At 40.1% G+C, this 12,743-nt stretch overlaps 1 protein-coding gene across 2 annotated transcripts in view; it reads left to right on the top strand.

The window, feature by feature from the left end:
- The first annotated feature begins 1,165 nt into the window (after positions 1 to 1,165).
- The window catches only part of CEP192 (centrosomal protein 192), a 65,134-nt gene continuing 53,556 nt past the window's right edge, over positions 1,166 to 12,743 (top strand). For both annotated transcript variants that reach the window (XM_035317532.1, XM_035317531.1), the window contains exons 1-8: positions 1,166 to 1,320; positions 1,618 to 1,794; positions 2,566 to 2,691; positions 4,317 to 4,471; positions 6,002 to 6,048; positions 7,412 to 7,544; positions 9,449 to 9,603; positions 12,351 to 12,491. In XM_035317532.1, coding sequence (XP_035173423.1) covers positions 1,628 to 1,794; positions 2,566 to 2,691; positions 4,317 to 4,471; positions 6,002 to 6,048; positions 7,412 to 7,544; positions 9,449 to 9,603; positions 12,351 to 12,491 — 924 coding nt within the window. In that variant the 5' untranslated portion in view covers positions 1,166 to 1,320; positions 1,618 to 1,627. The remainder of the gene's footprint in view (positions 1,321 to 1,617; positions 1,795 to 2,565; positions 2,692 to 4,316; positions 4,472 to 6,001; positions 6,049 to 7,411; positions 7,545 to 9,448; positions 9,604 to 12,350; positions 12,492 to 12,743) is intronic.

Raw genomic sequence — 12,743 nt, 5'->3', positions numbered from 1 at the left:
AAAAAAAGGGGAAATGTCCTGAGGAAGTGGGAATTGGCAACTGCTATTGGCTATTTTAGCAGAAAGAAAAGAAAAATACTCTGGGAAAACTAAATTTTTTTTTTTTTGGTCTGCGTAGTAAACGTGATCATCCCTTAGCTGTCTCGGGTGAAAAACAGAAATGAGCGGCATCTGTTGGCTGCTTTAAGTAGTGGTGTCCTGGGCCCCCAAGTCTCTGTGATACAAAAATTATTTGTTTTCTATCCAGAACGGAGTTTCTCTCTCTGGGAACTGTCCACGCACAAACTTTTCCTACAGGACTCCCTGAGCAGATTGGACCCTCGCTGGGCATGCCTGGCTGACTCCAAACCTGGACTATCTTTGCAGTGAGACTTTGTTGTGGTATTGGCCCCGCTTCTGAGATTGTTTTGATGAGTGCTTGGTACTGGCAAGATTTTGTATACATTAATGTAGTAATAATACGTAGAAGTAAGATTTATGGATATATATACTTGCTGCTATTCCTGATTGTTGCTATGCTATTAATGTATATATACTTGCTTTTCTGGTAATAATTTTTAATACTTTGATATATACTTGCCTTATTAATCATATGTATACTTGCTAGTGATGTTTTTAGTAATCTGTGATAAAGCAGAAAAGTTTAGGAAATAAAGCTTCTGTGTCCTTGCGTATTACAGAACTCCACAAAACCTGCTGTTTCCATGTCTATATACCCGCAGGCCAGGTAACCCTTTAGTTTGTGACACATGGTCATGTTATTTCCCTGTGCTGAACGTTGTTAGGTATCTTGACGAATTCCAGCCACCCTTCTTACTAATGGGAGAATGCTGCTAACATTTTCAGTGTAAATGAGTCATGTTTCCACTGGCCTGGCCAAGTACTTTGACTTCAGCAGCTGAACTCTTTCTGCTTTTGTGGCCGACGCTTGCCTTTCCCCCCGCCTGCCATTTTGCACTGCTGCCTCTCCAAACCGGCTCCTTTTACTCCACGCCCTCGGCTGCCCAGCTCCGCTTTCTCAAATTCGTCTTTAATCCTCTCTCTTGCTCACGTGGGTCAGGATTATGAACTGTACTTACACGCGGGACCTGGGCCCTTGGACATCAACACCACAACCCATAGAAGGGAGGGAGACAGATTACAGGAGGGCTAACGAGCGGCCCCGGATGAGGGGAGGGAAGGGGAGGGGGGAGCTCTCGCCCCGCCCCGTCCCGCCCAACGGCCCCAACGGCCCTAACGGCCTCATTGGCCGCCGGCCGGGGCTCGCTTCCCCGCGCTCGGGGGGCTGCGAGCGGTGCCGGTGCCGCCGCCCCGCACCAGGTGAGGGAGGGAAGGAGGGCGGCAGGGGGCTCGGGGTGGGGGAGCGGAGATCGGAGGGCGGGGGGGCGCTGCCCCGCGCCGGGCCGTTGCGTTCCGTTGCGGCGCGCGCGGCCGTTTGAAGGTTTGAAGTTTTGGCGGTTGGGCCCGCGCGAGGCCTCCCCATCCCCCCCCCCCGCCCTCCTCTTCCTCCTCCTCCTCCTCCTCACGGGGCGTCATGGCTGGTGCCCTGCCGGGTCCCGGCGGCCGCGTCGCGGGGCTCTGCGGGTCCCCTGTCGCTGAGCCGTGTGGTGTTTGAACGTGCAGCGGGATGGAGGACTTCAGGAGGATCGCCGATGAGACTTTTCCGAGCTTCCTGGGCAGTTCCCTGAACAGCAGCGCGAGCGTCGCCTTTGGGAATGTCACGGTTTCCTCGAACCCCGGCTTGCCCGTGGCGGCTTCGACTGTCGCCAGGAGTAAAACGGGCTGTGACAACAGGTGAGGCTGCCGTTCGCCGCTTCATAACGCGAAGAACGGTTCACTGCATGGCGTGCTAATTTTGGACAGGAAAAATTATTTGGATGTACTATTTAGTTGGACAATAGAACTGTTTGCTAATCAAGAGCATAATACTGTATTAACAGTCAAAAATATGGATTGCATACGTAACTGGTAACATGCTTTTTAAAAAAATAATCCTTTAGAAGAGTAGCTTAGTTTTCTGGATAAAAATGCACTAATCAGTTTGGTTCTTCAGCTTAGTATACTCAAGTTGGAGGACATGCAGAGAACATGTATTTTTTACAGGTGGTTTCTATGTTAACTGAATCTGTCACTTTTTAGAAAAACTAACGTAAGAAGTAGTGTTGTGGATACTGATTTAAGCCTGCAATGATTTGTTCAACAAGGATTAGGGCACAGTGTAACAACTGAAGCTTTTCTTCACTTTATTGCTGTCCTGTGTGATATACCATGAAGTAAGACCAGGCTGTTACGACCTGTCTTTGCAGAAGTGTGCTTTTCTGATGGGATAGCAATAGCCACAAAAAATAATGAAGTGATACTTCTCTAAAGAACTTCAGAAGGTTGGAGAAGATCATTCTGGGTGCATATATGTACCTGTAAATACAGGTTGGCTGGAAAATGTTAAACTATTCAAGTAGTTAAACATATTGAAGATGAGTGGCCCTCAATTATCACTTTTCTAGTTCTTCAAGAAATGTGTATTAGAACAACTCTGTTTTGTGCTTTCCCTCCCAACCCTTGCAGGCTTTCTGATATCCGGGCATCTTATATAGAAGAAGGGAAGCAGTCACCTCCATCACGATCTCCTCATGGTAGTCAGTCAGATCCTGAACCTGTGGACAGATTTGCCCTCAGCTTTCTTGATGACCTGTGAGTGAAATAGCTAAAACTATTTTTTTCCTAAAATGCACGTACCGGTACATAGTATGTAGATTTGTTAAGCTATTCTATAATCAAATAGTTGAATATGTTTGGATTTGGAAAATAACCACGGCAGTCATAACAACCAGGTTGAATTTGGCCTCTGACAACAATGTGCTTCTTGCCAGCTGCCCCGATCTCTGATAGTGCTGTTTATTCCCTGAAAGCAGTGTACTTTCCCTACAGCAGGAGTCAGCATCCTAAAGTGGGGTCTTGGCCACGCAGTATGGAGCTCCTGTTGTGAAAGGAATGGGATGAGAAGATGGCTGGTTGTTGGTGTGCCCTGAAAAGTGGGCTGCTCCTGGCAGTGGCTGCCTGCTTGAGTCACAGCTTCCACTGCGGGCCTTTTAACTGGAGAGCTCAGCTGTGTGTTTGTCTGTTAGCATAGAGGGTTGAGGAGCTCAGGTGCTTTCCTTGCTAAAAGCTCCCCTGTGTTTTCTGAAGGGGAGGGAGTACGTGCAATCCCATGCAACCCTGCCGCTTAGGCCTCCAGCTCTAAATGAACAGAATTCTGCTGTTTAATGGACTAAGCGTGCATGGCCAGAATGAAGCTTTAGAAGTGATTTTTATTTCTTCATTTTTTAACTACATGCTGTTTTTTTGTTGTTGCTGTTGTTTTGTTACACTAATGAAAAGTTTCCCAAGCTTGATTGATTAATTGACTTATTTGAAGCTGGCTTGTTTTTACCTACTTCACACAAATCTTGGATGTTTATGGTTCATGCCATGTATATGGATAAAGGAAGGTTTGCACTGATATAAATCTGTTCCGGTATTGATGCAGTTTGCATCCAGAAAGGAACATATTTCAAGTAACTTTAGCTTCTTTATAAACAAAGTCTTTCCTGTTTTTTAGGAAATAAGTAGTGTTAGTGAAAAGACTTAAAGCATTAACAGTGCTGGAAGTGTTGGAAGCTGTTGTATAGGTTATTCTAAACATGAGCAAATGTTACTACTGTTCAATCGAAATAGCCATATGCATCTCTCTCACTGATAAAATTGCACTATAGGCAATATGTCCCTATGCAAACAATAGATATAAGTTTTAAGAGTGTCAGCTCCTTGTTTGTACTTAGGTTTAAAAAGTCACATTTCAGACTTTCAAATTTAAATAAAATTAAGATGTGAAATATTAATACAAAAATGCTTAACTTCACTCAACGTGTAAACTTTAACATCTTATTAGAAGTGAAAAGTAACCTTCCTGCAGAATTACAGAACCTGATTATGAAATTTCATATAGTTCTGTTTAATAAGTCATGTTCTTTACAATGTGAGAGAAAGGAACAAACAAGGGAAAAAAGGGGGAATATATTAACATTAAATTACACTTAAGTGCTTCCGTGGAACACTTCAGGTTGTGAAACGGCAGCCCTTGTAATCGCGATAATTATCCATGTATTATAAAATGTCAGGTAAAGATGTGTAGGATCTATGTTGATGTGAATGGCTGGCTTTCTAGAGATGAAAGTATTAAAATTGGGCAATTTTTCAAATCTTTATATAGAGAAATGTTGCTAGAAATGTAATCTTATTATTTTTTATTGAAATATTTCTTTTTTCTTTTTTTTTAGTGAAGTTGCTACTCAAGTTAAAGAACCTCAACCTGTTAGTTTTAGCCTGAAAGAATCCTACTCGATACGTGGCGATCAAGGCCAGACTGTCAGTGAGCATTCAAATCATCATCGAGATACCTTACTTGATTTGTTACCGCTTGAACAATTGGAAGGTATTAAACTTTGAGAGGGATTGCATACTTATTGTCAGTAGAAATAGCTTGTAATGGTGTAGGCATCTTCTCTTGATCCTTTCAGCGTTTTGTGACATTGAGTAAATGGGGTTTGAAGAAGAATCTTTTTAATTGGAACAAACTGGACACAGAAAACTTGTGGCTGACATCATGTTGGATTTCTATCCAAAGTACAAAGCTAGACAGGAAGGTGGTAGAAAAAATGTTTGCTCTAAAATGCTGTAACTAGAATGCAAGTAGGACTCTGAATTCATTTGAGGAACTTTTACTTGTGAAAAAGTATGTGTAAGTTGTTTTCTAACCCATAGACTTTCAGCTGATATAAGTCTATGGAATTATATTTTAACATATGTCCTTTTTCTTGACCTGTTCCAGCCTCTGATGGGTGATCTTTAACTGCAGCTGTAGAAAATGGAAGTTCATACGTTCCTACTGTGATGTGTGAAAAAGTAGTTTGAAATACTTGCCATGAGAACTGTGCTTCCCGGAAGTACGCCTAGGACAGGGGTAGCAAAATAGTGTTCTGTAACTTGTTTTAAATGTATGGTTGTTGATGTTCAGCTTGGGGGGAAGAGGATTGCTAATGCTAGTCCTGTGAGTAAATTCTTCTGGTTCCTTAAAAAATCAGTAAATATACGTTTACTCCTCAAAACTTTATCTGAGGCTAAAATCTCCTCAAAACTTTACAGGAATTTTCATGAGGTAAATATTAAGAATTTAATAAGAATGTGTTCAATCATAAAGTATGGTTTGCTGTATAAATGGATCTCATAAAGCCCAGTTCTAAGTGAAGTATTGTCTTCAGTTATTTATTGTTGTGGTCTTGAGGAAGTGGCAGTTAACTATGGCAACAAAAATCATGAGGGCTTTGAAACTGGGAAGGCCAAGTGTTTGGGCTGGGTAGCACTCAGTGCTACTTAGCCATCCAATTTTGATTTGTGGTTTAGGATTAGGATTGTAGTCCAGAAACTGCTTTTTATTCCCATCTACTGCTTAGGAACCTTTTTTGCTAAAATCTGTGTGTGCATGTCTAAAATGTTTTGCCTTGTAGGACTTACAATTAGATTATGGGTGGATATAGTAAAAAGAAAATTGTAAGTTGCTTCCAAGCGATCAAAAAAGAGTAAGTATTGGCTCAATAGGTGAAATGCAACAGTGGAATTTACCACTTGTTGCTGTTCCTACTTCTCCTGGTGCAACGTGGGACTCCTTACTTCTTGATGCTACTATATATGCCTGAAGTCCTTCAGGCAGTAATTATCTGACAATATTTACAGTTCTAGCCTTGATGAAGCTCTGCCTTTTTAGTTATTTCCAAGGTACTTTTAATAGTTCTTATAAGAACGTATAAATTTTGGTCTTGTGATAACATGTATGTTTCAGGGTTATTTTTATAGTGTATGACAGGATCTTCAAGATGCAGTCTGCTCTCTTATACAATAGCTAGCAGTTAGTAGTATAACATAATAAAATACTGATATTTTTTTTTACTACATTCTTTTGTTCCAGATTTGCCAACTGGAATATGTTTTCTTCCAGACAGTAAGAATAACAAGGTGAAACCTTTTCTAAATATAGTGAAATTAAAGTTTTCCAAGTAATAATCTCATACTAGTTTTAACTCTGTGAGGGAGGAAATTTTTCTTCGGGTAGACCTGAAGGCTGTCCAAGTACTGTGATGCGGAATGTGTCGTGTCTCATTTTGCTTCCTTTTTCCAGCTCACTTAACATAATTAACACCACGGGAGCATGGCTCCACCTGATCTCCTGTAATTGTGAAAGCTGTTGTTTACTCCTACCCTGTGCTGTCTTCTCATTCTTTATTCATGTATCGATCTTCTTATTGCAGTTGTAGTATAGCTTAATGAAGAGCCTTGGAGGAACCTCTCTGAATGCTTTTGGAATTTGAAGTAGATAATGTCAGTCGGATTTGCCTTGCCCCTGTACTTGTTAATTGCTTTGAGGAGCATCAGTTCAGATGGCTTCTTCAGTGTTCCCAATGTAAACTGCACCATCCCAGAGCTAGCAAACAGGGTATTGGCAGGGCTGAGCTTCAGCTGCTTTTGTCCACTGCTTCAGAGAAGCTGATGATTGATTACAGGCACAGAGGTATAAGGCAGATGGGAATGGGAGTTCCTGTGGCCCTTATAGAAAATGTGCTTCAGGCTGTAGCAAGATGCTGTCCAGCTATGTGCTTCTTCATGTGTCAGCTGGTATTTACTTAGCTTTCTTTCAATTTTTTTTTTTTATTTTCTAGGGGCCCAAGTGGCCAGTGACTTGCAGTTAAATGCTCACAGCCTGTGACTTGAAAACCATAATTCAAGTCTTTTTCAAAATATCTACTGTCTACACCTTTCTGAACTTTGATTTTTTGGTAACTGTCAAAGATGAACTGCTTATCAGTTTAAACAGAACCAAAACAGACATTGAATTGCTGTTTAAAAAAAAAAAATCAACCAAGGGTTGATGGGGCATGTGATTTCTGAAGAAGCGTTGTTATAGCAGTATAGGAACTTCTTGAGTGTTTCCTACTTTGTACTTCAATCTGGGATTACGGTTTACTGAATGAAGAGAGGTTTATTGCCTCCTCCCTTCCTCTCCCCCTCCCCCTTCCCCAGTGAATTCAGTCTTTAATGCAGTGTTTCAGTATTTTAGTTCCGAAACCTTTTATGTTTGGTGTTATTCAGGTTCTTTTTCCCTCTTATCTGTTTTATGATCTTTGTGTTTCTTGCACATACCCATTTTGGAAGCTAGCAGGCAAAATTCATGGGAACTAGAATGTTTGCTGGGATATGGAGGAAGAAAGTGATGGGAGGGATTTCAGAATGTTATTAAACCACCTTAGTTATTTACTATTAAGTGGGTTTATACAATAGCTAATAACTTCCAGATACATTTTTCTCTGGATGTTTTTTACAGGTTGGTCCATCTGAACCTTCTGAAAAGCTGGCAGAAGGTGAAACATCAAGTGATCATCTTAGCAATAGCCTTTCAAGTTTTTTGGAAAATGAGAAACTCTCATCTCTTACAAGCTTAGAAGGCGATTCCACTGGTAAGAGCATTTATAACTTTATAATGTTCTCTGGATAGTTAACCCTAGAATTCTGACACAATGTTACTGCTGTCTTGAGAAGAAAGGTATTACTTTTTTACTTTTTTTTTTTTTTTAAAAAAAAATTGCAGATAATGATAGGACAAGGGGGGATGGTTTTAAACTAAAAGAGGGAGGATTTAGATTAGGTGTTAGGAGGAAATTCTTCACTGTGAGGGTGATGAGGCACTGGCACAGGCTGCCCAGAGAAGCTGTGGATGCCCCATCCCTGGAGGTGTTCAAGGCCAGGCTGGGTGGGGCCCTGGGCAACCTGGTCTGGTGGGAGGTGTCCTTGCCCATGGCAGGGGGGTTGGAACGAGGTGATATTTAAGGTCCCTTCCTACCCAAAGAGTTCTATGGTAGTATTTCATACAGGATTACACTTATCAAAATCTTGTATTAGGAATATTGAACAAATTAATTGAGGAAACTGACTCTTTTGAAATTGTAACAGGAGTAGGTAGCTGTGGAGTTTCAGAGAAGATCGCAACTGGAAAGGATAATCTAAAAAAATCAAGCAGCAGTCCTCAGTTACCGTGAACCAAAAATAGAGGTAGAAAAGTAGGCATTCATATAAAACAGTGGTAACCGTAACTACAGTTTTGGTTGGGATTAAAAGAGATGAACTCTGAATTTTGGTTTGAGGATAGTATTAGTTTTTATTTCAAAGATAAGATTTTCAAAGACTGGATAAACTTAGCCAGTTGCAGGTCTCCCCCTCCTGGGTTATGATATATGGGAACAGCCACGGTTCTTATTTTTTTGTTTATTGACTGTCAGATAGAACAGACCCTGCTGTGTTGTAATACCAAAGCTGCTGAGTGTCCATAGCTTCCAGTTTGCATAAATCTCATTGTGCTGAAAGACTGGAACTCGTTGCTTCTGTAAATCAGGCTCTATTTGTACACGGCACTGGCAAAAACAGGAATAAAATGCTAATGATGACTTGTGTGTAAATACTTTTTCCCCCCATATATTTTTGGCATTTTGTAGGCTCCTATGGCAGAAGGAAATACTAAGATACTTTAGCATTATGTTTTATAGGCTGAAAAATTGAAATCCTCTCTAAGGCAAAATTACTGGAGAATTCTCAGATTGTCACCAGCAACCTAAAAATGAATATTTCTTAAATTACATGGAAAATGAAATATGGTGCTTAGTTTAGAAATACAAAGCCTGTTTGAATATACTGTTTTTAATAAGAAAAGCACAGGCAAGGTACTCGTTTCTAGAAATGAAAGCATAATAAAAACTGTCAGATTTCTTTCTGGAATATGTTCTACAATGGTTTTAAGAGTACTTTTAACCATGACCTAAAATGCTGACTGAAGTTTGGGACTTTAAGAATAAACAAACAAAAGCCCTGGGAACTTTCCCCTCCCTGTAACCTCCACAAATTTAAAAAACAAACCTGAAATTGTATAAACTTTACTTGGGAAAAGTAGGAATAGTACTGAATATAACAATAGCACTGTTTTTTAATCTTTAAAATAGAATGATGCTTCAGTCACTTTTAGTATAGTTTGAAAAATGTTACATTTATTTACTTTTCCCTCGTAAGTGACTGTATGTGCAATTTAGTAGTTTGAATGTGATGGAATATAGCACTTTGAAGGAAGATGAATGACTTAGTCTGGGAGTTGAAATGCTATCTTATGGCCATCTTGTTTTCCTGTATATCACTACTCACAGTATAGGACTGCCACACATTACTGTGACCCAATTGTTTTTGAGTGGGAGAAAAGAAGGATAATTCTGATCTGACTGTGTGTCTCTGTGTTAAAGTTTATGGTGTTGCTCTGAGAGTGTATCAGGTGATTATTAAATATGGAGGGTGAATGGGGTATTTTCTTTCCTTTCACTAGATGATGATATTGATGACGAAGAGTTCTTCGATAACCAGCTGGAAGCCTATTTTGAACGGCTGATACCACCAGAAATAAAAAGAGGAGACATCAACGTAGAGAAACTTTCAGAGTGCTGCACAGCACTGAAGATGTCTGAAAATAGCTTGCTTCAAGTAAGTTTAAAGTGGAGTCCAAAACTCTGCTTGCCCAATGGCCCTTAAGCAGGGTAACATCTTTGAGGGTTGTCTGCCAGGGTGAAATAGGTTTTCTTTCCTGACAAACCCAAATACTGCCCAACAGGTAGCCTGTAAGTAAAGGATTTTTTTTTTGTTAGTAAATACAGCACTAAAGTAGAAACCAAAATGATCAAGTGAGATTCTTACTTTCCTTTCCCTTTGCAAGGATTTCCCTGGGAGGAGAAGAAAAAAAAAGAAGCTAGGTAGCTATTTTTGTGTTTATTGTCCTCTTCCTTGTAGTCCAGAGCTAGCAGCTGATACTTATGCTTGTTACAGAAGATCTTGTTTATGAGATAAGGCATGGAGAAATTAGGTAAGTAGCTGGCTGTTTCAAGAGGCATTAATCTGGAGGGCTTGTGTCAAAGCTTAAGAACTTCCTACTCCCTATTAGGGGTCCACTTACTACTTATATAGGTGTCTCCTATATTCAAGCCTCCATTCAGGTTTTCCATCCCCTAACACTGCTCCTCATGCTCCTCTTTGTCATTTTCTTCTTTTTCCTGATAAGCAGTTCTGGACCTTATGCAGTTAGTTCTGTTACTTGATCTTGCAAAGGAAAAAATTAATCCAGTCTGTTAAGAGTAGATTTCTTCCTTCTCTGGGATGATGGAGCCTTGTCCTCAGAAAGCCTGTAATAACTAACTTTGCATCAGTAGTGTTTCCTGAAGATGGACTTTTCCCACTGGGCTACTTGAGACTGTGTTTCTTAAACCTTATTACAAAAGTATGCTTTTCAGATCATTTAAAAAAAAAAATATCCATTTTTGATCTTCAAGATAGTTTGTCTTAAAGAAAAGGAACTAATGTCCTGAGCAGCACGTTACTCAAGTATCCGTTAGGATATTAGTATGTGATATTGGATTGCTAGCTTGACCTTTCGGAGTGACAGTGAGGTAGGATGTATGTCAGCAGTTGCTGAAGATAGAGCTAGCCTGTGCTTGACAAACTTCATGTGTGCTACAGTTCAGTCTGCCCTTTCTGGAGCTTCTTTTTTAGAGTTCTGTGTCGTGTGCTAGTCTGAACTTACTGCATCTCTGAGGTCTTCTCTTGAACACGTTATGGTAGGAATATCTCTTCTAAACATTGCTTTCAGCTTCCTAGCGGTGTCATACAGCAAATGTCAAAAGTGTCAAAAATGGTGAAGAGTTTGTAGATAAGCATTTGGGATCCTCTTGGGTCTAATAAGGGAAATATTGGTAACAAAGCAGAAGTCTCAACTGACACTGTGGTCTTCTGAAGGCATGATTTAAATTTGATTACCAGCATCTGAATGTAAAGAATCCTTAATGAAGAATAAAAAAGCTGTCTATACCCATAAAATACTTGCTTTACCCCATCCCCCCACCCCCAACAAGGAGGGGTCAGCTGAACGGAAAGTAAGGCCATCTGTTGATCTTGCTTGTAATGTCCAGGAGATGGGCATGTTGTCTGTGTAGGAATTGCTTCATTTTATTCTGATGGTTCTGTGACAAAACTACTTTACGAACATGTTACAACTATTGATTCTTAATTATAGTTACAGCTCTAACTGCATCAATTTTCAAAGAATGGAATGGTGTTTTATATTAAGATATTTATTACATTTCTTGAAAATGAATTTAATTTACTTCTGACAAAATATTACTTTTTATTAGTTTTATTTTCTGTTTCTGTAAAAATTCAGGTAATGCTTGCTGACACTAATGTTTGTTTAGTTTATAGTGTACAACTACTTTATAAAGAGCTTTTCAATCACCGGGTTATTATCTTGGGTAAAAATCTTCAAGGTTTTATTAGGTGAACAGCATCATGAAGACTTGGTTTTCTAGGGGAGTAAATGAGTGCCTTAGAGAGGCAGTCAGTGTGTAGAGAGTAAGCACAGAGCAGCAGCTGGCTGCTTCTTGGCAGCAGTTAAGTCTATTACAAACAGATTGCTTGGATGGGAAACTGACAGCTGCATGCGTGACCAGAGTAGGAAAGCGTGACTGATTTAAACAGGTAAATGAACTGTAGCTTCAGAAAAACAGTGCCATACAATTGATTGATTGCTTAAAAATCATTATAGGAAAGATTGTAATGATTCTAAGGAGGTGTTGCCTGACAGCTTCAGAAATTCCCCACCTGGCTTCAGAGTTTCCAGGCTGTGGGAAGTTTTCTGTTAACCTCCCTAACAGCAGTTCTGCAGAGGCTCCAATTTGCTGATCTACAGCTGTACGTGAAGGAAGGAACAGGTGGTTGGTTGAGACCATGTGGCCATGGTGAAGAGTACGAGTAGCAGAGTTATGTTACCTGCCCTCAGCTCTTCCCTGTCTGTGTAATGTTGCTGTTTCTGCCCGGCTATAATGGGCGGTGGGGTCTGTACAACAGGTTCTGAGTTGGTCTTTATTCAGCAGCGGTTCTGGAGGAGAAGAGAGGTAGTATGGTGTACCTGTTAAGGAAAGTGAAAGAATGTAGTAGAAGGAAGAAGAGATCCTCCATCCTCTTGCTGTGTATGTGCTTATTGGGGCAGTTTTGTGGGTTGGCACAGTCAGGAGTTACTGTCCTCTTGAGTAGTGCTGGCAGCCACAGATGGCAGTGGCACATGAGCAAACACTTTACTGGAGATATAGTTTTAAACTTTGTAGAAGTAACAATAGTATTTTTTATCTTCAGTGTATCTGTTATAGTGCAACTTAAATCTTTATTATTATTCTTATATATTTAAGGAGGACTTTCGGGTTCCTGATGCTTATCAGGCGGTGACAGGAGCAGACTCTGGAAATGCTAGTGATGAAGATTCACAAAATCAAGGGATAACTGGATGTCTAGAGCAAAGAGAGATGCTGCCCAGCGCAGTAAGGCAATTGGTATGGAATCGTTATTGAAATTTCTATTTATAATATAGAGAATATGACAGTAGTTTGTGTGTATGTGTATATATATTAAAAAAGGCAGTGCACTTGAAAACCTGTAGGAGGTTGAACTAACAACCCAAACTCACTTTACAAATGATGAGTAATAACAGTTTTCTAGATATACTTTTAAAACACAGATAAAAAATAGCCCAAGTTAACTAGGACTATTAACATAAACAGTTTACAAGTGTAATGCTGACGCTT

The sequence above is a fragment of the Oxyura jamaicensis genome, chromosome 2, assembly GCF_011077185.1.
Source record: "Oxyura jamaicensis isolate SHBP4307 breed ruddy duck chromosome 2, BPBGC_Ojam_1.0, whole genome shotgun sequence".
NCBI lineage: Eukaryota > Metazoa > Chordata > Aves > Anseriformes > Anatidae > Oxyura > Oxyura jamaicensis.
The sequence above is the reverse complement of the archived record's forward strand: the minus strand, read 5'-3'. Positions and strand labels throughout refer to the sequence as shown.